Raw genomic sequence first — 25,565 nt, 5'->3', positions numbered from 1 at the left:
TGGTTTGATGCAGCTCTCCATGTTGCTCTATCCTGTGCAAGCTTCTTCATCTCCCAGTACCTACTGCAACGTACATCCTTCTGAATCTGCTTAGTGTATTCATCTCTTGGTCTCCCTCTACGATTTTTACCCTACACGCTGCCCTCAATACTAAATCGGTGATCCCTTGATGCCTCAGAACATATCCTAGCAACCGATCCCTTCTTCTAGTCAAGTTGTGCCACAAACTCCTGTTCTACCCAAACCTGTTCAGTACCTCCTCATTAGTTATATGATCTACCCATCTAATCTTCAGCATTCTTCTGTAGCGCCACATTTCGAAAGCTTCTATTCTCTTCTTGTCCAAACTATTTATCGTCCATGTTTCACTTCCATACATGGCTACACTCCATACACATACTTTCAGAAACGACTTCCTGACACTTAAATCTATACTCGATGTTAACAAACTTTTCTTCTTCAGAAACGCTTTCCTTGCCATTGCCAGTCTACATTTTATGTCCTCTCTACTTCGACGATCATCAGTTATTTTACTCCCCAAATAGCAAAACTCCTTTACTACTTTAAGTATCTCATTTCCTAATCTAATTCCCTCAGCATCATCCGACTTAATTTGACTACATTCCATTATCCTTGTTTTGCTTTTGTTGATGTTCATCTTATATCCTCCTTTCAAGACACTGTCCATTCCGTTCAACTGCTCTTCCAAGTCCTTTGCTGTCTCTGACAGAATTACAATGTCATCGGCAAACCCCAAAGTTTTTATTTCTTCTCTACGGATTATAATACGTACTCAGAATTTTTCTTTTGTTTTCTTTACTGCTTGCTCAATATACAGATTGAATAACATCGGGGAGAGGCTACAGTCCTGTCTCACTCCCTTCCCAATCACTGCTTCCGTTCTTCCCTTTCTTGTCCCTCGACTCTTATAAGTGTCATCTGGTTTCTGTACAAATTGTAAATAGCCTTTCGCTCCCTGTATTTTAGCCCTACCACCTTTGGAATTTGAAAGAGAGTGTTCCAGTCAACATTGTCAAAAGCTTTCTCTAAGTCTACAAATGCTAGGAACTTAGGTTTGCCTTTCCTTAATCTATCTTCTAGGACAAGTCGTAGGGTCAGTATTGCCTCTCGTGTTTCAATATTTCTACGGAATCCAAACTGATCTTCCCCGACGTCGGCTTCTACCAGTTTTTCCATTCGTATGTAAAGAATTCGCCAGCATTGGCAAACGTAAATAAACTACAGTTCAGAAAGAGTAATAGGACGGTTTCAACGAAGACCGCCTCACTGATCACAGAGAGAGACAGAGAGAGAGAGTGAAGCGAACTTTGTCAGTGGAAGATGGTAAGACAAATACTGTTGGTTAACCTGCTGGAGGATGGGGCTATTATTTTCTAAGGAGAATATGTATTAGTCAGTGCTCAGAAGACCCAGAGCCCAAACAATCTGAATTTAGTAAGAGGGACAAAACACGGCAATGTGATGTTTCCTAGTAGTAAATCTTCGATCAGGAAACATCTCTCGCTCTCGATCTTCAGGAGCCTCCGCCCCTAGACTTCCATCCTGAGAGCCAACGTCAACTCTGCCGGTCTGCCATGCCACCTGAGCTGGCTTAGAGAAATTTCGAGCTGACCTGCACTTAAAAGCTGGGAAGGGTCGTCTGTTACTCCAGTGATTGATTCCCAAGCCACTTCGGTCTACGCCTGCGATACTGTGGAGAGATCGAGACACAACCACGACATGATGTGTAGGGGTATTGAAGTCATTTCACACTAATTCATTTATTTCAGGCTTCACTCTGAATACTTGTATTTTAACGCCAATGAAGTCTCCTTTCATCTCAAGCACTGGTGCAATGTACCGAGTGATCAAAAAGTCAGTATAAATTTGAAAACTGAATAAATCACGGAATAATGTAGATAAAGAGGTACAAATTGACACACATGCTTGGAATGACATGGGGTTTTATTAGAACCAAAAAAATAAAAAGTTCAAAAAATGTCCGACAGATTGCGCTTCATCTGATCAGAATAGCAATAATTAGCATAACAAAGTAAGACAAAGTAAAGATGATGTTCTTTACAGGAAATGCTCAATATGTCCACCATCATTCCTCAACAATAGCTGTAGTCGATAAATAATGTTGTGAACAGCACTTTAAAGCATGTCCGGAGCTATGGTAAGGCACTGGCGTCGGATGTTGTCTTTTAGCATCACTAGAGATGTCGGTCGATCACGATACACTTGCGACTTCAGGTAACCCCAAAGCCAATAATCGCACGGACTGAGGTGTGGGGACCTGGGAGGCCAAGCATGACGAAAGTGGCGGCTGAGCACACGATCATCACCAAACGACGCCCGCAAGAGATCTTTCACGCGTCTAGCAATATGGGGTGGAGCGCCATCCTGCATAAACATCGTACGTTCCAACAGGTGTTTATCAGCCAAGCTAGGGATGATGCGATTCTCTAACATATCAGCGTACTTCTCACCCGTCACGGTAGCAGTCACTGACGTTTTGCTGTCCACCGCCATCTGTCGGACATTTTGTGAACTTTGTTTTTGTTTTTTGGTTCTAATAAAACCCCATGTCATTGCAAGCATGTGTGTCAATTTTTTCCTATCTATCTACATTATTCCGTGGTTTATTAAGTTTTCAATTTTATACTGACTTTTTGATCACCCGATATTTCCTTATTACTGTTACTATCATATTTTTTCAATTAATGTCACAACAAACACTGAGAACTTCAGAACTACAATTAATTCGACTGAGCGATTATCATCATCTTTCCCTGCAAGCTCTATGTCAGATATGCCAAGGCCTTATTCTATTAATGTTTCGCCGGCCGAAGTGCCCGTGCGGTTAACGGCGCTGCAGTCTGGAACCGCATGACCGCTACGGTCGCAGGTTCGAATCCTGCCTCGGGCATGGATGTTTGTGATGTCCTTAGGTTAGTTAGGTTTAACTAGTTCTAAGTTCTAGGGGACTAATAACCTCAGCAGTTGAGTCCCATAGTGCTCAGAGCCATTTGAACCATTTTATTAATGTTTCCACTGTTTTCCAATCGTTTTTTCGATAAGTTTATCGGAATAAATCAAAGTAAATGTGATTTGAGTCTCAATCAATACAAATTTCCCCAGTCATTATATTCGAGGGCACCTAGATATTATTGCGACGCCTGGAAAGCTTACCTTTCAGTTTTAAAAACCAAGCCACCTTACATTACACACCATTTGACTGCTTCGGCTTACGCCAGCAGTGGAGGGTCACACTACTGCCTGGTACCAGTTCTACACCATCTACGGTGCTTCCAGCGCTTATGTACCAGCGGTCGTAAAAGGGTTAAAATGAGTGATACCAATATTTCCTGAGCTGTGAATACCTTGAACAGTCATAGCGTATGCAGGGTGGGCTGACCTGAGGAAGAGCTGGACGCCATTATTGGAGATGTCCTTCTTTACAGAGCCCCAAGTGGTGACCACGAAGTCCTTCTCCCGCGGCGTCAACCCTGTAACGGGGTCGGGGACCTCTGGCAGCGCGGGCGTCGCCTTGCCGCCGCCCCACAGGAAACTCAGCAGCGCTCCCATCCTCCTATCGTACGATGTCTGCTCCTGCAATGGACACACACGTCTTAAAATCAAACAAAGAGTAGCATGGTTCTTTCTCCCCAGCCCTTCATCATAGTAATGGACACGATCACCAAAGATATTCAGAAATTTGTAGCTGGGACACTGCTGATCATGTTCTTCTGGTTGACGAAGACGGTAACTACCCTCAAGGACACGTCCAAATATGGACGAAAGCCTTGAGCAGTTCGAACTAGGCCTCAGTAGAAAGACGCCTGAATAACTGTCAATAGGTGCAGCTAACACGGCCATTACCAAGATAGACGGTACAGATTTGCCAAAGACAAATATCCTCAAGTGCTTTGGTTCAAAATTCGCTGCCGACGGCTCATTCGTTCACGACGTCACAAACTGCGTTAGAAATGCACGGTTTAAGCGTAGGACAGTGAATGGCGTGCTATATGACACGATGACATCGGACCAACTGAAATCCAAAATACACCCTCTGCAATCCGTCCTGATGCCTGTGTGGTGCAGAATGTTGGCCTGCAGCAAAAGAAGCTACGACTTGCGGTGATATTAACCATAATGCTTCACAGTAACCATAATGCCTCGCTTGATCTGACCTGACACTTCATGATCATGGAACCAATGATAGAATCCGCACGTGGTGCAGAGTGGTACTTAGCACTGAGAAGATGAGGGAAAGTTGTCTTCGGTGTCACAGACTTCGACCAAATCAACAAGCAATAGCAAAAGCGGGTTTTCGTTGAAAGTCGATGGTAAAAGACCTATTGGGAGACGATGCAACGTTGGCTGGATGCTCTCCATGCAGTCCTCAAAGTATTGGGTCTCCATCCTCGCCAAGCACAAGATCTCAGCAATCGGAGATACAGCCATGAGGGCTGATCCCATTGTATTACGAGACAAATACAGAGGGATAAGAAAAAAAGAAGAAGAACGTATATGGCGATTTTGGGCGGGAGACCCTGACGGGCTATCCCACCACCTAATCGGGAAGGGTTTTCTTTCCACGTGGTGTACGATAGTGTGTACATTGATTGTAGGTGACGGTGATGGGTGCATATGCATAGAGTGGTGTCATTTTTGTATTGTGTCGTGATGACAGAAAGGAGAAGATGAACCTGGTGCTGACTCATAGCATACTTCTCTCCAATAGTACCAAGGGGACCGGCGGAATTAACATCCCCTTGGGACAGATTACTGACACCACACTTGCTAGGTGGTAGCCTTTAAATCGGCCGCGGTCCGTTAGTATACGTCGGACCCGCGTGTCGCCGCTGTCAGTGATTGCAGACCGAGCGCCACCACACGGCAGGTCTAGAGAGACGTCCTGGCACTCGTCCCAGTTGTACAGCCGACTTAGCCAGAGATGGATCACTGACAAATACGCTCTCATTTGCCGAGACGATAGTTAGCATAGCCTTCAGCTACGTCATTTGCTACGACCTAGCAAGGCGCCATAGTATTTGATAATTAATATTGTGAAGCATGTACCGTAACGAGAGATGTTCTACAATTGTGGATTAAAGTTAAGTATTATATCAACTACGTACTTTATTTGCTACTTTTAATTCCCTTAACTGTTCCAGACCTCACGCCAGTCAGCGTGTAATTAAACGCGTGCATTTCGGCCTCCTCTAGCAACACAGTGTTGGCTCTTCTGCCAACACTACAATTACCATCACGATGTTACATCTCCATATTTCACGAGACACTATAAAGAGGTTTGGAATTTAATCCATGGTACTAGCGCAAAGTCTCTGATGATCAGAAGATTTTCGCTAACCCCTCGCCTCCTCTTACTGACCAAACACTAGTGGGGGAAATTCTTTCCTCATGAGGGCCAGGAACACATCATAGGAGAGTGCATAGATGTACAATTCAAATGTCGAATGGAATTATTGACTAGGATATTAACAGGCTGGGTTCAACCACGTGTCGAAAAAAGGCGTTCTTTCTACGTGCTCAATGCCCAGCTTTCCTTGCGAACATGTGAGAGTTGTGTCATATATGTATTTGTAGAGCGCTGGTGAGTGTAAAGGTTGATTAGCTGATTTGGGGGAGGAGACCAAACAACGATGTTATCGGCCCTATCTGATCAGGGAAGGAAATCGGCCGTGCCCTTTCCAAGGGATCCATTCCGACATTTACCTGAAGCGATTTAGAGATATCACGGAAAACCTGAATCAGGATTGCCGGACGCGGGTTTGAACCGTCGTCTTCCTGAATGCAAGTCCAGCGTGCTAACCGCTGCGCCACCTCGCTCAGTGAGTGTAATGCATGTGCGTATAGTGTAGTGTTATGTTTGTGTTTTATGTGATGGCAAAAGGGAGCGGGTGAAACCCGGTGCCGGCACATAACCTACTCCTCTCATTAGCAAGGGGGCCGCCGATCTTAACGTATCCATCTGAAGCACACGTCACTATCAACAGTGTCACATGTCTTTCACTTCGTAAGACACTGCAAAGGGAATCCAGGACAGTGGTGCGAAGACTGCTGATCAGAAACTTTATGCCACCGCCTCTTCTCACCTAGCAGGCCACATACTAGCAGCTAAAATTTCACCCAGCACCAGGATTCGAATCGATTTACCTCCAAATCAAGAGCATCGCACTGGCGTGCGTTAACGAGTTCGGCTATGGAAGTACGAGCGTCGATGGAAAGGAGTAGAGAGTGTGGTAGGCAGAAGTATAAGGCTTGCTGACGACATGGTAGTGTTAGCCGAATCGAAGAAGTTGCTTCATGAAATGGTGCAAGACCTAAATCGGAAACGAACGAGAAGAACTTGGAATGAAAATAAATAAGAAAAAGGCGAAAGCATAGTACTGTGAGGAAAAGGAGAGAAAGCCAAAGTAACAATAGACGGACAAAAACTACAGTCGGCTGCAAAATTAAATACTAGGTAAGTATTATAGCGGAGGTGTTAAAATATGACACAGGCATAAGCTCGAGAATGGCGGCAGCCAAGGAGGTGTTCTACAAAGATGATATTCCTATGCGAGCAAATGAACAAAAATCGGAGGAAAAGAATGGCTATTACTCTTTGCTAAGCATAGCTTTCTACGTGGCAGAGATGTGGACATCAATAAATAATGAAGAAAGAAGCCTGGAAGCAGTCGGAAAGAAACTAGAGGGAGGTGCTGAGAAGAGGTGAGGAGAAAATAAACTCCTTAGACACTATATGGAAAACGCCAAGCCGAATAACTGCTTACTAAATGGCCAGAGGTGGACCAACGCGTTATTGACTTGCTCAATTTGTGAAGCTCTTTCTCTTGAATAAATCATCCATATTTTCTGAAACTGTAATTATTTATTTGTCTATATATGTACATCATACCTACCGATTACTGTCCCATTCGGATAATTCGTTCGTGATGCATCTTTTTATTTGTCTTAGAGTTTGTTATGTTTCATTAGGACATAACAGTCAATGCTACTGATTTGAAGACTTCGCATCAGGCAGTAGGCAGTGCGTCATTATTAATCGCGGACAACGCCAACAGCGCAAAGACCGTCTGGTGTACCTCAACGATACGTCGTAGGACCTTTATTGTTAACGGCATTTCTAGGTGACGTAACGAATAACATTCTTAGTTGTCTCATGCTGTCTACAAACGAGGAAAGGAAGGTTACGACTTTGGAAAATTTTTACTGTCAGCTTACCCTAAAGATAGGTAGATGCAATGTAATTTTTGTACCCAAGAAAAGTTAATACAGCTTGTAAAAATGCGCCCTGAAAACTACAGTTTTAAGAATTCGGGCGCAAACCAGACTCTCAGAAGTGAAGATTAAATTAAGTCACACACGCTGTATACGGATGTTATAAAGTAACTACTTACAGTTTTATTTATTTTTGTACTGCAAGTAAAAAAATTGTGTATTTGGATAAATAGCTGATTGATAACCAAATGAAAATTTGTTCGAGATATTTCTTGTAGTAAGAACTACACAATCCAATATTGTAGACCAGGGGGTAATTACCCCCTCAGGAGTAAAATGAAATTTTCTGAGGGGTAAAAATAAAAAGGGTTTGTTTGTGTCTATCACGAAATAAAATCATTTTTAAGTGATAATATTGGTTATATTAGTTATCAATAATTACTGTTTCCCAATTATTAGCATTAATGTGTGACACTAGGCGGAGGAGGTTACAGGTTACTCACATAGACCACTCACTACAAACATACTTTGTGCTTTTTACCATACATCCATGACGGGAAACGTTAGACATACAAACAACAAATACCAAATGTTTGATTAAAGTTTGTTCTCCAAATTGTAATAGTTTCTGCAGTAGACCAAAAATCGTGTCATTATTCACTTCGAAACAGATAAATGAACTAATTGTCAGTACGAAGCAACAGTAACTACATAAGTTTACTGTAGCACTCTATATAGTATTATTATTATTATTATTATTATATTGGTGAGACACAAAGCATTAACAGTCTGAAGTCCACCAATTTCTGACAGTGGAGAAGTAAGGAGCCCAGCAAAGTGATTTACAAACACACTTTAAATTAGTTAACTTTAAACGGGGGTGCACAGTGTGGGTGAAGCAGTTACCACTAGGGAGAGGAGTGTGCAGGGAAAAAAATGTTTTGTACCAAATGCCCACGCTCACTTGGATAGTGAGCTTTCTTACCTGAGAAGTTATTGTAGGTAGCTCTCGCGATATACCGGGAATCGATTCAACATTCATTCCAAAGCAACACTCACAGACACGCATACATACACACACACACACACACACACACACACACACACACACACACACACACACACACACAAACTTCCAGAACGAAACACGTGGAAAAGAACTGTCCATTCAAGATTTATACATGCGAAAGTAGATTTTTGACTATGATAGCAATGAAAATAAAAAAGAAGGAAGTGAATGAATTTGGGTCTTTATTTAAGTCGTAAGCTGACTGAGAACAACTCAAATACAAAAAAAGGTTGTTCGACATGAGCAGTACCAATTGTCTCACTGACTCGCTAGTTCGTAGCTTGCTAAAACACTCACAAAAACTAAATATCATTCACCTTCCATAATTTTAAGAATAGAACTGTCAAAAGAGTTTTCTTTTTCATTGCAAAGGCGCTGAAGTTGGCGATGGGGAGGAGGGTGGTTGCAGGGTGTTGGTACTAGAAAATATCTGATTGCACTCCTGGGTAATGGTTCAAGAAAGGCTGGGAGGCCCGGTAAGGCCTGGCGAGGCGAGGTAAGGCCTGGTTAAGGTACGGGTCTTTGTTTCCGGAGGACAGCGGTTCAAATCTCCTAACGACCACCTAGGTTTTATCTTTCCGTGGTTTCCCCACAAATCGCTTGATGCAAATACCGGATTGTTGTCTCTGTACAGGCCACCGCCGATGTCTCTCCCCATCTTTCCCCAACCCGAGTGACTGTTCCGTCTCTAATGAGCTCATCGCCCACGGGAATTCAGACCGTACAGTCTGAATAAAGTTCGTAACTGAGGTCTGAGGTTTAAAGTAGCGTAAAGTGTTGTCTGCAGGCATCTGACAAAGCGCTCCGCTTACCACGCCCATACAAAATTTCCTTAGTCTGTACCTGCTACAAAAATCACGTTCAGACTCTTAGATCCCACGTCTGTTATACAATGATGAGTAAGAACACTATGACCACGTGCTTAATAGTGCTCTACTCAACCTTTGGAAAGTAATATTGCAGCAGTTCTGTGTGTGATGTATTCGACATGTCCTTGATAGATTTTCGGAGACGTTTACGCGCGGGTCACATAGATCCCCGGTGGTTTGTGGGTGCGTATCTGGAGCCCAGCAGTGCGCCAGGGGTGTTCCATCTGGTTGACTATCGTACGCCTCAAACCTCTGTGGAAATTTTCTGGCCTTATGACATGGAGAGTTATTTCGTTGGCAGATGCCATCGCCATCGCGCAAGACATCAACCATGGAGGGATGGAGATGGCCCGCAATAATATTCATGCAGTCCATAGATTTCACAGTACCTTCGATTACTCCCAAAGGCCTCATGCAATGACAGGTGAATGTCTACTGTAGCATGACACTGCCGCCATCAATCTGCGTCCGTTCTGCGGTGCGTAATTCGAGCAGGCATTCGTCTCGGTGACTGCATGTCCGGACATGACCATCGACCTGGCGTAATAAGGAACTTGGTTTATCCGACCAGGTGACACATTCCCATTGATTCACGGTCCAGTCTCGATAGTCCCGTGACCACTGCAGTCGTGATTGACGATGTTGTTGGGTCAACATGATAAAAAGTAGTGATCACCGCGTACGGAGCATCATGTTCAACAGCGTCCGTTAAATGGTGTGCTCCGAAACGCTTGTACCTGCAACAACATTGTACCGTGCATCAGATCTGCCACAGATCGCCGGCTATCCTGAGCAGGCATGCCTCAGATCACAATAAACGGCTCCTCTATTCTTGGTTTTACCGTTCTATAATCACTTTACAAAGATCTTCACGACAGTAGCAGGCGAAAGCCCGCCCAGCTTTGCTGTTTCCAAGTTGCCATTCCCAGTCACAGGGGCATGGCAATCGGCGCTGCGTCAGTGGAATTCGCCTTGTGCTGCCCGAAGCGTCACTAGAATGCTTACTCGATCTTCTCTGCTCTGCTTACGTACTTCCCTTACCGCGTCACGTGCCCGCAACGCCACCAGGCGGCTTTCAGCCTCGCGGTGAGCAGATATCATAATTTTTTATTCATCACTGTCTCTAAGAATGTCAAAAATCTGTTCTTAGTTTTAACTGTCAGTTAGAGTTATGTTAGTATTTTTGAAACGAACACATTAGCCATCTCGGAAACAGCTTCAAACAAATGATATCGTATGCCGGAAACTTTCTTGCGCACGAAAATAGCTTTTTCTGCGTTGGTTATCAAAATATCCACTTGCCAACGAAGCTTTTAGAAGTAGTGTACTGCATTACATTCACTATGTCAGTCGACGTAAAATAGAGTTCTTATGTTTCGATAAGCCGTGCATACAAACAGGATATTTCCGTGGTTCATACCTCGGGTTATGTCGGCGATAGAAAGGTAGGGTCTGCTGTTTAGGATAGCCCTTGGACGAAGGACCATTTATATATCAGGGGACTTATGAAGGTACCGTTTCGTTCATGGACGGTTCCTGAGAAAACTCTTTTAAAAAAGCGATTTTCACCCTTTTCTCTACTTCGGCAGCGAATATCTAAATAACTAACAGCAGAAAATCGCTCAAATTTTAACGGTATATTCTCTAGGCATTTACCTAGAAGTGCCATCCTCCAGCTTTCAAAAATCTTTATGCCTTATCCAGAAATACCCCAAAGACATGGTTTTTCGGTCCAGGGCCGAGCCGCGAGACGGCAGTGTGCAGCAGACGGCTGAAATTTTTACTGTAAATTCCTATGATCCCTATCTCCAACAACCATGAATATGTTATAGATACACTATTGGCCATTAAAATTGCAACACCACGAAGATGACGTGTTACAGACGCGAAATTTAACCGACAGGAAGAATATGCTGTGATATGCAAATGATTAGCTTTTCAGAGCATTCACACAAGGTTGGCGCCGGTGGCGACACCAGCAACGTGCTGACATGAGGAAAGTTTCCAACCGATTTCTCATACAAAAACAGCAGTTGACCGGCGTTGCCTGGTTGTGGTGCCTCGTGTAAGGAGGAGAAATGCGTACCATCACGTTTCCGACTTTGATAAAGGTCGGACTGTAGCCTATCGCGATTGTGGTTTATCGTATCGCAACATTGCTGCTCGCGTTGGTCGAGATCCAATGACTGTTAGCAGAACATGGAATCGGTGGGTTCAGGAGGGTAATATGGAACGCCGTGCTGAATCCCAAAGGCGTCGTATCACTATCAGTCGAGATGACAGGCATCTTATCCGCATGGCTGTAACAGATCGTGCAGCCACGTCTCGATCCATAAGTCAACAGATGGGGACGTTTGCAAGACAACAACCATCTGCACGAACAGTTCGACGACGTTTGCAGCAGCATGGACATTCAGCTCGTAGACCACGGCTGCGGTTACCGTTGACGCTGTATCACAGACAGGAGCGCCTGCGATGGTGTACGCATCGACGAACCTGGTTGCACGAATGGCAAAACATTTTTTCGGATGAATCCAGGTTCTGTTTACAGAATCATGATGGTTGCATCCGTGCTTGGCGACATCGCGGTGAACGCATATTGCAAGCGTGTATTCGTCATCGCCAAACTGGCGTATCAACCGGCGTGACGGTATAGGGTGCCATTGGCTACACGTCTCGGTCACCTCTTGTTCGCATTGACGGCACTTTAAACAGTGGACATTACGTCTCAGATGTGTTACGACCCGTGGCTCTACCCTTCATTCGATCCCTTCGAAACCCTACGTTTTAGCAGGATAATGCACGACCGCATGTTGCAGGTCCCGTACGGGCCTTTCTGTATACAGAAAATGTTCGACTGCTGCCCTGGCCAACACATTGTCCAGATCTCTCACCAATTGAAAACGTTTGGTCAACGGTGGCCGAGCAACTGTCTCGTCACAATACGCCAGTCACTACTCTTGATGAACTGTGGTATTGTGTTGAAGCTGCATCGGCAGTTATACCTGTACACGCCATCCAAGCTCTGTTTGACTCAATGCCCAGGTGTATCAAGGCAGTTATTACGGCCAGAGGTGGTTGTTATGGGTAGTGATTTCTCAGGATCTATGCACCCAAATTGCGTGAAAATGTAATCACATGTCAGTTTCTAGTATAATACATTTGTCCAATGAATACCCGTTTATCATCTGCAGTTCGTCTTGGTGTAGCAATTTTAATGGCCAGTAGTGTATCTTATCTTGATATCTTTATCATCAGAAGGATTATGGGGACCCCATGTTGTTGTACTGATTCACATGAACTTGAAATGAGGTCTGTGGTGTAAAATTATTGACCTATTAACTTCTTTTCGTATTTGGTGACATGGCCTACTATAGCAGGCAAAGAAGGCAACCAGCGGAAACATCCTCCTACCACAACAGAAAAAAGGCGAATATGCTCCCGTTTAAAAGACTCTGACGGAAAACTGGGGTACCAGCTCATTCTAGCTTCCTCAGCACCTTTAAAATTTTTCCAAAAATTTTAGCATGCGATCATATTTGCGTCTTTTGTGCTGAGAGAGAAGGGGATAAAGTGAGTGGGAAAGAGACGGAAAAGTAATAAATATTGAAGATAGTAGACAGCGGTTGTGGTACAGAAAGAGTGAGAGAGACAACGGCAGTGTGAGAGAAAGAGGGGGACGTGGCACTGGAACATTATTGATAGTGACAGAACAATGCTAGGAAAAGAGTGGTGGAGAAAGTGCCACTGCGAAAGGAATAAACAGAGGGGGAAAATGGATGTGGGTGAGAGACAGTATAGTGAGAGACAGAGGCTATGACAGTAACTACGGGGAAGTTAGAGATACTGACAGTGTCAAGAGACAGCAACAGTGGGAAGGAATGAACAAGATAGTAGCAGTAAGAGAGAACAAGAGGGAGACACTGACAGTGCGAAGAGACAGTAGTAGTAGGACAGAACGAAAGAGACTGTGACGGTGAGGCAGGAGACAGTGACAGCTAGAGAGACCTAAAGAGATAATGACTTTGAGTGCGTGAGTGAGAATCGAAATGGGCAGGTGGGAGTGGATGGGTACAAGCGACCCACAGCGATGTGCCAGCTGGTGTGAGTGTGTTACGGTTAGGAGAGCTCGTGGGAGTGAGAGACGAGTTGCATGTTAAAAAGAGCGCGAATATGTCCGCGTGCCGAAGTTTTTAGAAACATTTATGAAGGTGCTGAGGACAGCAGAATGAGGCAGAGTCTTTTAAAGAAGAGCGCATTCGCCTTTTTTTGTGCTCCGATAGAAGCATTTTTCTGCTGGTTAATTCAATGTTCAACTGTTAACAAGTATGAATTTTAATTCTGTGCTTTTAAAAATATCACTAAATAATGGTGAAATTCACTCGTGCTTTTCTCACATGACATCCTGAAACCCGTGGAACAAGACAATGCGGTAGAGGCAATATTTCTTGACTTCCGAAAAGCATTTGACCCAAGACTATACATACGCTTATTATCAGTAACACGAGAGTATGGGGTACCAATCCAAATTAGTGATTAGATTGTGGATTTCTTGGTAGGGAGGACGAACATATTATCCTGGATGTAGAGTCGTCAAATATTGTAGAATTAACTTCAAACATTCCCCGTGGAAGTGTGCTGGGACCCTTGTTGTTCATCTTGTATTTCATGACCTTGCAGACATTATTAATAGTAAACTAAGACTTTTGCGTAGACCATACAGTTATGTACAATGAAGTACTGTGTCGAAAAGCGGCAGAACTATTCAGTCAGATCTTGATCAGATTTCATAATGGTGCCAATAATGGCAACTTGCTTTAAATTTTCGGAAATGTAACACTGTGCACTTCACGTAACGAAAAAATGTAGCATCCTATGATTACAGTATCAGTGAGCCACACTTGGAATCGCTCTACTAATGCAAATGCCTGGTTATAGCAGTTTGTCGGGATACGTAATGGAATGGCCACGTGGACTCAGTCGTAGGGAGAGCAGCTGGTAGCCGTCGGTTATCTGGCAGGATACTAGGTTCAAATGGTGCAAATGGCTCTAAGCACTATGGTACTTAACACCTGAGGTCATCAGTCCCCTAGACTTAGAACTACTTAAACCTAACTAACCTAAGGACATCACACACATCTATGACCGAGGCAGGAATCGAACACCACATAAAAGGCAACAATGAAATCGATTTTTAACTGTCCTGAGACCAAAAACCGCATAGAAAGGAACTATGGATTTGGTTTTTAACTATTGCGAGACGAGCTCTAGACATGTTCAATGTGTTGTCCATTGTTTTCTGCCACAAGTTGACATCCAGAAACAGCATGTTCCACAACAGATCTGACTGTTTCGGGGATCACGCTCAGAATGCGTTGCGCTATACGTACGTTCAAATTATCTACATTCGTTATCGTAGCACTGAACACAGCATCTTTCAGATAACGCCACAGCCGGAAATCACGTGGACTGAGATGGGTCGATCTGGACCACCAGGCTGCAGGGAAATGACGATTGATGATTCCAGAATTTCCAAAATGCCTCTGCAACAGCCGTTTCATTTGACTGTGATTGTCCACCTCCATGCAAGCAAAAAATTCTAGAGCAAACGTTTGCTTACGGGCAGATCAGCATGAAGCAACTCTTGAACATCGGTAGTTTTGAACGGAGAGCAATGAAGAAAGTTTCGTAGAATTTTATACACCCTGCTCACAAGCATGTCCAAAGTTTGAGCAATTCCCCGTGCACTGCATGTTTGGGCAACATCCCTCGACCTCTCTCCTGCAATGCTGTAATTACATCTTCAGCAGACTCGGTCCATTTCCTTTCCTCCCTCTGCCACATTGCACTTGAAAAGAATTTGTCGTTTGGAATTTTGGAATCATTTTCTATCGACTCTTGGCAGACATCGGATCATTATCAGTTTTCATGTCATTGAGTGCCTGCAACGTCTGCAAAGCTTCTGGTGCATAGTCATCGTTCTTGTTAAAGAGCTTTACTAGCAGCGCGCGATCCTGCAATGAGTCATGTCGAGCGTCTCAGACGCAAACTTAGGAACAGCCGTGTAACCCGCGTCTTTTACGAGAGTCGTTCAATAAGCAGTGCCCCACATCTTTTTCTCAGAACATATTTATTGTTAAGGGTCAGAATTTGGTGACAATATACATCAACATGTCTTGTCCATGTCCTATTTTTCTACGTGGTCTCCATCACGTTCTATGGCCGTACGCCAACGTTGAGGAAGAGCATGTATTCCTGCTGGTAAGAGCTCTTGTCCTGTAGGCGTGGCCATGTTTTCACTGCATAACTGACACTCTCGTTATCTTCAAAGTGTGTTCCCCGTAGAGAATCTGTTAGCGGCCCAAAGAAATGGAAGTCTGAGGGTGCCAGGTCCGGACTGTAGGGTGGATGAGGCAATGATGTTCAACCCAATTTGGCGATGTGTTCCCGGTTTCTCAGACTTGTGTGTGGGCGTGCATTATCGTGTTCGAGCAAGATTTCTGCTCGATTCGTGTCCGATCGAACATGTCGGAAACGGTTCTTGAGTTCATTCAGAGGCTTCACGTATGCCTCTGAATTGATGGTTGACGCTCTTGGCATCTTATCCACGAGAATGACGCCTTCACAATCTGAGAAGACAGTCACCATGACATTTTCAGCAGAGGGTCTGTCTTGAATTTCTTCTTTTGTGGAGAATGAGGGTGATGCAAGCTAGTGGACTGCCTTTTTGTTTCCGGCGCAAAGTGGTGTACCCAGCGTTCGTCCCCCGTAACGATTCGTGACAGAAAGGCCTCTCCGTCGTTCTCAAAACGCTCCAACAATTCATATGAAATGGCCTTTCTTTGAATCTTACGGTCCGCAGTGAGCATCGTGGAACCCATCGTAAACACTTCTTTATATATCCGAGAGTCTCGATCACAGCAGACGCACTTCCAATGCTGACCGGCAACTGTATAGCCAATTGTCGAATTCTGATGCGCCGGTCGGCACGAATAATGGCATCAGCACGATTTAGCGTGTCTGGAGCAGTGGCTGTGAGAGGACGTCCGGAGCGTGGCTGATCGTGGAGCTCTGTTTCGGCATTTCCTGAGGCTGTGACTTTCTTTACCCGTCGCCCAGCCGTACTCCTATCAACTGCAGCATCGCCATACGCTGCAGACAAACGTTAATGGATGTTCACCACGGTTTCTTTTTCTGCACACAAGAATTCAATAACAGCACGCTGCTTGTAACGTGAGTCGTGCGTAGGCGCCATTTTGGCGCTGTACTACGGTTCTGCCATATGCCAGAATGCCAGAACGGTTCGAAACTTCACCGGCGCACACATCAAACATCAAATGTGAAGCACCAACAAGGACGTTTGTCTATGTGGATTAATGGATTTTTAAAAGAAATGCGGGGCATTACTTATTGAATGACCCTTGTGTATTGCATATTCTGCTACTTATACCGCCAACTATTGGCACATTTTAGCTATTTCTTTCTCATAAAGTGTATCCCCTTTTCGATAACATTGCGTTCACACTTGTCGTCATTCTGAGAAGTGGCTGTTCTTCTACAGTGTTTGGAACTTTAATCATAATTACGCTGTATTACAACTCGCTACGTATCGCTTAAGGATAGCGAAGACGAGATTAGACTAACTGCTGCGTGACCAGGGTCATAACAGCAACGAGTCTTCCCGCGCTCCATGGATGAATGGGTCGGGAAAGAGCCCCAATAACTGATACTACTGTAAGTATCCTCTACCATACGCTTTACAATCGTTTGCAGAATATGGATGTAGATGTATCATATAGTTTTCTATAATATCTCTAGGCACACCAAAAATCTGTGTTAATTAGGGCCGAATTAAGGTTTTTCTCGGACAGAACGAAATTTTTGCGTTCGGAACTGTTCAGTACTTGAGACCCGGCAGGCACAATGCTACGCACAGCGGTAGCAGCCTCGCAGTGGGGTCCGACAATGACAGTAGAGCTGCTACTGGTGTGTTGCAAGCGGAAGCACTCTGGCCACACTAAATGTCACTAGTTCAAAGCGAACTGGAATCGACGGTCCGTACACAATGCCATCAGGCTCATATATGCTTCCCACGAATAAGTGAAACTGCGTTCTGTCTGCCTGACTTTATCAAAGTGCTGTGCATTCCATAGTCTATGATCGTATGCTCAGACATGTTTCCAAGTTCAGCAGTCAATGTACAGAGGTCAATGTAGTAGTCTATGTTCCTCAAACAAAAGCGGGGCTTCCCCGCCACATACCGTCGCACAGCAGAAGGACTTGCTCTCAACCAGTCGCTTCACAGCAGGATGTGGCTGTGACCAGCACATTATGATGTGCAGTGGGCGCTTTCTCCCAGCGGAAGGCTGTGATCATGCAACCGTGTTAAAAGTGGCGTAATCCCTCTGATTCATTTTCCTGTGCCTAGAGTCCCACATTCATTGTCAGATGCAGCAGAGATGAACGGCTACACACGGGTGGGAGATAAGCACACAGCAGTCTCAGCTGTAATTCCGAACCCCATTGCTGAATGTAAGTACAGGAACAGAAAGACTACATCGAGTATCTAATGCTCCCCACAGTCACACGATTAGAAAGTATCATTATATATGTGGATGTTCGCTACAGACAACAAACCCACTTCCGTATCATAAAAGACATTGCTGATTAATACACAATCCTTGTTGAAAACGCCTTTCAAATAATTATTACATGGCATATATAACTATGGCAACGGCCTTGCCGCAGTGGATACACCGGTTCCCGTGGGATCACCGAAGCTAAGCGCTGTCGGGCGTGGTTGGCACTTGGACGGGTGACCATCGAGCCGCCATGCGCTGTTGCCATTTTTCGGGGTTCATTCAGCCTCGTGATGCCAAGTGAGAAGCTACTCGACCAAATAGTAGTGGCTCCGGTCAAAGATAACCATCATAACGACCGGGAGAGCGGTGTGCTGACCACATGCCCCTCCTATCCGCATCCTCAACTGAGGATGACACGGCGGTCGGATGGTCCCGATGGGCCACTTGTAGCCCGAAGACGGAGTGCTTTTTTCTGTGTAACTATGGACCTTCTAGACTCTACCACCAGCTCATCATCTTCATTAAAGGACTGGAATTAGTTGCCTATTCTGTTGTTCAACCAGAGTGTCTACCATCCATACCGCAATATCTCCACTCCTTTTCAGGGATTGTGTTTGGTGAAGTAACGGTATGTGAGGTGTGACAATAAAGTAATGACACTGATTTTCTTTGCAAGATGTGGCAACCCTGCAGGCTTTCATAGGCACAATATCTTTGACCTTGGCCTATAAGCTGCTCCTAGTCCAAGCGACACATCGATGCAACTGCTCAGTTGTGAGTTGTGCTGTAATAAGTTAACACGTGTTTGTGTCTCTCGTCACGGAAATGGAACCGCATAACACTGCGCAACGGTATGCCATTTCTTTTTGCGTTAAATTGGGTGTTATCTCTGGTGATGAAAGCTGATTTTTTCAGTACGATCCAGAGACAAAACGCCAAAGTTCGCAATGATGCTCAGTGGGATAGCCCAGACCAAAAAAACCTCGCAATTCAAAGTCAGAAGTGAAATCCATGCTTGTGTGCTTCTTTGATTCAAAGAGAATTGGTCATAAAGAGTGGGTGCCTCCTTGACAAACAGTTAACCAGTATTACAAGAAAGAAATGTTAGAAAGACTTCGTAATAGAGTTCTTCGTGTCCATGCCACCATTGCTGTTAATTGGATTCTGCATCACGATAATGTGTCATCCCATACTGTTCTGTTAGTACAGCAATTTTTAACCTCAAAAGAAATTTCAGTACTACCACAGCCACCTTATTCACCAGATATCGCTCCGTGCGACTGTTTTCTATTTCCAAGAGTCAAAACGGCGGTCAAGGGACACCATTTCCAAACAATAAAAGATGTCCAAAAAGCTGTGACGAGGGTCTTGGAGGATATAACAGAAGATGAGTTCCTGAAATGTTACCATCAATGGCAGAAGCGCTACAAAAAGTGTGTGCAATCAGAAGGGAACTACTTTGAAGGAGACAACACTAAACTTGACTAAAACGGGAAGCACCATTTTTTTTCGCATCAGCCTCGTTACTTTATTATCGCACCTCGTATGGTCTGCCTAACGCCTTCTGCACCCAGATTATCTGTTGCACTGGACATTTTTAATTCTCTTCGTAAATCCTTGTTCATTATTTTACCTTCTATAGGATATCGCTTAAAAGTCCAAAGAGATATAATTCCAGTGAAATACATCCGTTTTCTTCGTTTTATCGTCTACGTTTAGCTTCTCTGTAGCAAACTTGAAACGCATATGGTCTAACCACGTCCAAAACACGTGTAACTATTAGGAGGAACAAAACTTTGAAAGATGAACAGCGATTGCTTAGAAGCTCTGCCAAGAAACCGTCCTCCCATTTCCAAAAAGACGGACGCTCGTCGTCCTTGTGCGAAGCATTCCATTTGGAGCGCAGCAAATTGCAGTGTGTGAAGGGAAAAACAACAGCGAAATACTTGGATGTGTCTGTATGTTTCTAATTACTATTGTCCTTCCCAGGAGAGGTTACAGAGAAAGTTGGTCAGATTTGAGACACTGGGAGGGGGGTAGAAACCTCATCCAACAGTTCAGGTTATGTTTCTTTTGATTTTCCCTGGACGATATTAAGAAAGTGCCGGGATTACTCCGCCAACTACGACCCCGTTGACCCTTAGTCCATTCTCGTTCGTACAGCCTATCTCGCTATGTTGCAAATGAACTTGGTCTGACAAGGGCATCCAACATTATGCTTCTATCCGTTCTTTGTTTTCGACTGTAGTTTATGCCACTTTTGAAAGAGGATGTAAAGGAAAACTTCATTCTGTAAAACAAAAACGTAAGATTAGGGGTAACAACCCGTCGACGTTGAGGTAGTTCGAGACGGAGCACAAGCTCGGTTTGAAGATGGATGGGAAAGGAAACCGGCCGTGCTCTTTGAAGGAAAGCATCCCAGTAATACTTTAACGACTTAGTCTCAAATCATACTTTTTTATAATACTGTTGCAAGAGAAAGGACTTATGTGACTTCCTAAAGTCTTAAAAATTTGAATATGTACAGCAACGATGACATCACAAGTTGAGAACCCACAAGAAAGATGTAAAACAGGATTTCGAGTTTTTGGTTTGAAGTGAGACCGAGAAATCCTCCATGCTAATAACAGTACCTAAGTTCTTCGACAAAAGTTCTGTAAGTGTACTGTATGAATGATAAGCTGGTGGCATGCACAGAAAGAAACGCAGCTACCTGAGATTTGAAGTTCTATTCCATTTGAGACTAGATTGTTATGTGAAAATGAGGGGAAATGGTTCAAATGGCTCTACGCATTATGGGACTTAACATCTGAGGACATCAGTCCCCTAGAGTTAGAGCTACTTAAACCTAACTAACTTAAGGACATCGCACACATCCATGCCCGAGGCAGGATTCGAACCTGCGACCGTAGCAGCAGCGCGGTTCCGGACTGAAGCGCCTAGAACCGCTCGGCCACAACGGCCAGCATGAGGGGAAAATATTGCACAGGAAAAGCATAGAAAAAATGCTGTCAGCATCTTTTTCTGATTTAATAAAGCACTATCTACCTATCGTCGCTTAAGATGTAATCCAATGAATAATTTATCACATACGGCACAACACTGTCGAAGGATACAAATATGCGCAAAATTAAAAGTACCATGTAGACGTTACACAGTTGTGTGATTTGGTTTCGTGGTTAGATTTCCTTTGTCTCCTTCTGCACGTGTATCTATATTCCGCAAGCCACCTTATGATGTGAGCTGGAGAGTACTTTGCGTATCATTGTCCATTTATAATAGTTCTGTTATATTTTGGCATAATATTTTTTCTCCAACGTTATCAATATGGCACTGTGCTGTTGAAAGATACAAATATGGACGCCTTAGAATCGTTTACGCAGGAATCAAATACAAAGTGGGGTGATCGTCATTAAGACCAGTCACGAAGCCTGTCATTGGCGGAAAACCTGAGAGACAAGTTCAAATAGGAATCTTGTATGTTATCATATAAACTGTTATACCGTTATATTTACTAATAAATCAGACTGTGATGTTTTAGTTTCGACGAAGAAATTAACTACAATTTTTTTGTACCACTCTGAACCACGTAAGGATATAATATAAATAAAAAGGATGAAAGACGACCAATGAGAACGTATCTCGGCGGGTGTTCGAGTGATGGAAGAGACTCGAGAGTGGGTTATCCGTGAGACTGAAGCAAGTAAGAGATCGCCACACACGATGGGTCGCCACTGTGTGTTGGCGAGATGTCGGACGGCGGGAGCAGACAGCAGAAGTTGTTCGGCGCGGTCTGGCGAAGAAACATCGGAAGTGAGTCTTATTGCACGCTGTTTAAGTCACGCGGGACACCATTATGACGTGTACACGCTGTATCGAAGGCGACAGAAGCCGGTTATCGACTTTTGTAATCGTTCGAGAATCTAAACTGCGATAGCCATTTTTGCAGACGAATTAAAGGACCAGCTCATTGTATACCCAACTGGTATATTCGCTGCAATTTTGGAAGTTATTGATGTCTTTATTTCCTTTGAAAACGTAAGTCTGCACACTCTTGGAAAAAAAGAGCTCACAATACGCTTTATAATGGTAAATCTAGGACTCAACGTATGTACGTCATAGTGACTCAGTCAGTTTGCATGAAGGCTAATCGTAAAAGAAGTACCGTGTTCGAAACTATTAACGGCCGTCGACCAGTATTACATATCATATCACGCGAACTTTTATTAACATTACTCATCACAATCCTAAAAGCTCAGAACACATTTTTGAATGCGAAAATTTCCGCCAAGTAGCAGCGTGCATCGTGATAAGAGGTCCAAGTTAAATTCGACGCAAATAGGGAATGACCTTCACATATGATTCAGTTGTCAAAATTAAATACTGAAATGTCTAACGACAAAGCGTATCCTCCATCATCTTTGTGTTGAAGCTTTTTTTTCCCGTGTTTGCTTTAACAATACATATGATTTTGGATAGGGTCCGCCTTTAGCAAAACACAATTTTGTTTTTTTAACCCAAACATATTGTACTGAAGTTGCAGCATCTACAATCACTGCAGAAACATTATACATCGGGAAAACCACACCATGTGGTAAAAAGCCATAAAATAAACGCCCACTGAAGATGCTGCAACTGCAGTGAAACATGTTTGGATTAAGAAACAAAATTTTGTTTTGCTAAAGGCGGACCCTATCCAAAATCATACATATCCTCCATATTGTCAACCGATTACAAGTATCATTGAAGAACTGCTTCAGTGTGTAGGAACTTGTCCAAGTACGGATAGTTTATTAGGAAGTATTATTGAATCTGACCTCCAAAGACACTTTCGAGATTTCCAGCCTCACCTGGGAGAGAGACGTGTCAATCTAAATTACTTGCCGTGAGATGTCAGGGGAGTCATTAGCACATCTAATTCTAAATTTAACTTATCATTTCGTTTTTGTTACATGATAGGTTCAGCATTTTTGCTGAAAATAGGTTACCAAAGAGCTTTTTCTCAAATACCAGCTTCAGGTTACTGTACACAGCTGACAATATTTGCAAACGATTCTTTATATCAGTAAAATCCGAAGTTTTCTTTTCATTACTCATTTGATTCTCAACACATTTTAAAACTTGCATGAGTACTTCCATTGCAGTTATCAAATGATGACGAATACTGGATTGAACAATTCTGTTTTCAAGTAAAATGGGATGTAGATATTAAAGTACCTGGAAAAATAATCTCATGGCATGCTATGTCCTCCTAAATCTATTTCGTGAGTCAAGGCAGACTGCTTTCCTTAAACACATTGTCATTATGACTTCATACAGGGTGATGAATTCTTCTCGGGTTATCAGTCGAGTGGTGGCGTCGTCTTGTCGCAACCTTTCAATGAGTTTCGTACCCATCATCTTCGCCAGAAGAAACTCATTGAAACGCTGCGACAAGACGACGCGGGAAGATGATGGGTACGAAACTCATTGAAAGGTTGCGACAAGACGACGCCACCACTCGGCTGATAACCCGAGACGAATTCATCAGTGGAATACTCTAAGAAAGACTGCAATCGCATATTCATACATGGTGTTTCAGATAACATACAAAATAATGCGTGAAAGGAATATAGCTTCCTCGATACGTTGTTTGAAGCTGACTGTGATTGCGGTTCGGTGGCTGAACCTGATTCTTTACATGTCCAAGCAAAAGAAATCTACGGTGCCAAGTTGGTTGAGCGTGTGGGCCAGTCCTGAAAATCATGATGTCCTAGCCATTTTCTGGGAAATCTGTTGTTCAGTTTCTAACAATACCACCACTTGCAAAGTAGGTTAGAAATCAGATTAATAATGTTGCTCACGCAGCATAAGTTCGCTTTATCGGCTAACGACAAAGTTATTGAGTGTGGATGGTATCGTCACTGTAAAAAGTCATTAATTTTGGCACTTATCTTGAATGGATTCCCACGTAGATTTCGTCGAAGTTGTTATGGCTCATCTTGTTGATTCTAGGGTGATTCTACTTTGACTGCTAGAAGGTCCAGATCTGTATTTTAGTAATATTTGAAGACCTAACACATGCGTTTTTCAGGAAATTCTTAATGATCAAACAATCCCAGATCAGAACAATGGGCCGGCCGGAGTGGCCGAGCGGTTCTAGGCGCTTCAGTTTGGAACCGCGCGACCGCTACGGTCGCAGGTTTGAATCCTGCTTCGGGCATGGATGTGTGTGATGTCCTTAGGTTAGTGAGGTTTAAGTAGTTCTAAGTTCTAGGGGACTGATGACCTCCGATATTAAGTCCCATAGTGCTGAGCCATTTGAACCATTTTTTTTTTCAGAACAATGGTATGGTAGAAATAATTTTTGACTTGGTGTTCACGATCCACATTTTTATTAAACTTCTTGTAAATTTACATAATCTTCTTCTTAATTGTCACATCATCAAGAAAACTGTTTTGTATCAATTATTCATATATTTAATTTCCACTTTAACCAAACACAAGACATGACTGTTCTTTTACAAAGCGAAATAACAGCTTAACTTCTGCAAAGTGAAACAAAGACTGCCCTGTGCGCATTCGCGCCAAAAACGGTTACAAGTAAATCAAAGATTATGACATTCTCACAGAAATGAATACACACAAGAACCATATCACTATAATATATCGATACATCGGAGTACCTATACATTAATAAAAGCAAATGTGAATATTGTCACAAAAATATGTCTGTTACTTCACAGAAAAGTGGTACGATATTACTGGTATCGAGAACTGGGGTTGGAGTGCCATAATGGTCACGTAAATAAAGAACCATTACAAGTTGTTGCTCAACATCATGCGCAGAGTGGGCTGTGTGACTATCGTGCTGCAGCTACTTACGCTCACTAATGTATAGATTGACCTTTTCAGGGAGAGCACCTAAAATTCCGCTGTTCCCTCTAATGACTGCAGACGAACGCCCGAATTGTTCTACCCGCTAGGTCAGCGTATTTTACCTTTTATTTCATTGTCCTATGCCAGCTACTTCTTTTCTTCTACTGATCTTGATGTTTAATAACGGAATTAGTTAATAAGAAGGCTACTTAACAGCAATTCTCGTACGTCAACATTCCGTTTCTTTTGGAAGGACAGACATCAGGGTCGGGGAATATAACACACAAACCGACACGTCGATGAAAAAAAAAAAAAAAAAAAAAAATGCTGACTTGGAGACAGAGGTCGCTGTTGACATTTCAGTTGAGCAAACCAGATGACTCACACACGCCTGTTTGTACCTTATGCTGACGGCGGACGTGAATAGTTGACCATGGTGCGAAATGATAAAGCTTCGTTGTTCACTTTATCTCGACATGGTAAACCAAAGGCTTAATCAGTGATTTTGGCCTTAATTAGTGATTTTGGCCTTGGCGCCCAATGATAATCCAGCGTTGTTCATGTTATCTCGACGGCGTAATGCAAAGGCTCAATCTGTGATATTTTTCCTGTGTTCATGAACAGCCCAGAGCATTCTGCGTTTTATTTGCTCATCTTTACACTTCACTGTGAGGTTACAGGATATGTTCATATACTATGAGAATGGCGGAGACAATATTGATGGAACGCCACTTTCACTGTTCAGAGTCTTCCTATTTGAATTAATTTCAGACGGTTGTGGTACAACTCTCTTTCACAAGGTTGGGTGTAGAAGGTGATTATTTACTAGGTATTTGAATTTTATAATTTTAAAAGTTGGATAAAAGAATTATATGTGGCAAACGTAATGTGACGCACATTCGAGTGCTAACAAATGTCAGTTTTAGAGAATGA

At 43.3% G+C, this 25,565-nt stretch overlaps 1 protein-coding gene and 1 pseudogene across 2 annotated transcripts in view; one reads left to right on the top strand and one right to left on the bottom strand.

Annotated features, from left to right (window-relative positions):
* LOC124595645 (non-symbiotic hemoglobin 1-like) overlaps window positions 1-25,565 on the bottom strand; it is a 73,430-nt gene that overhangs the window by 6,780 nt on the left and 41,085 nt on the right. For both annotated transcript variants that reach the window (XM_047134478.1, XM_047134479.1), the window contains exon 2: window positions 3,422-3,615. In XM_047134478.1, the coding sequence (XP_046990434.1) occupies window positions 3,422-3,591 (170 nt within the window). In that variant the 5' untranslated portion in view covers window positions 3,592-3,615. The remainder of the gene's footprint in view (window positions 1-3,421; window positions 3,616-25,565) is intronic.
* On the top strand, window positions 17,922-18,038 carry LOC124597240 (annotated as a pseudogene).

The sequence above is a fragment of the Schistocerca americana genome, chromosome 2, assembly GCF_021461395.2.
Source record: "Schistocerca americana isolate TAMUIC-IGC-003095 chromosome 2, iqSchAmer2.1, whole genome shotgun sequence".
Lineage (NCBI taxonomy): Eukaryota > Metazoa > Arthropoda > Insecta > Orthoptera > Acrididae > Schistocerca > Schistocerca americana.
This window is presented reverse-complemented; position numbering and strand designations above follow the sequence as displayed.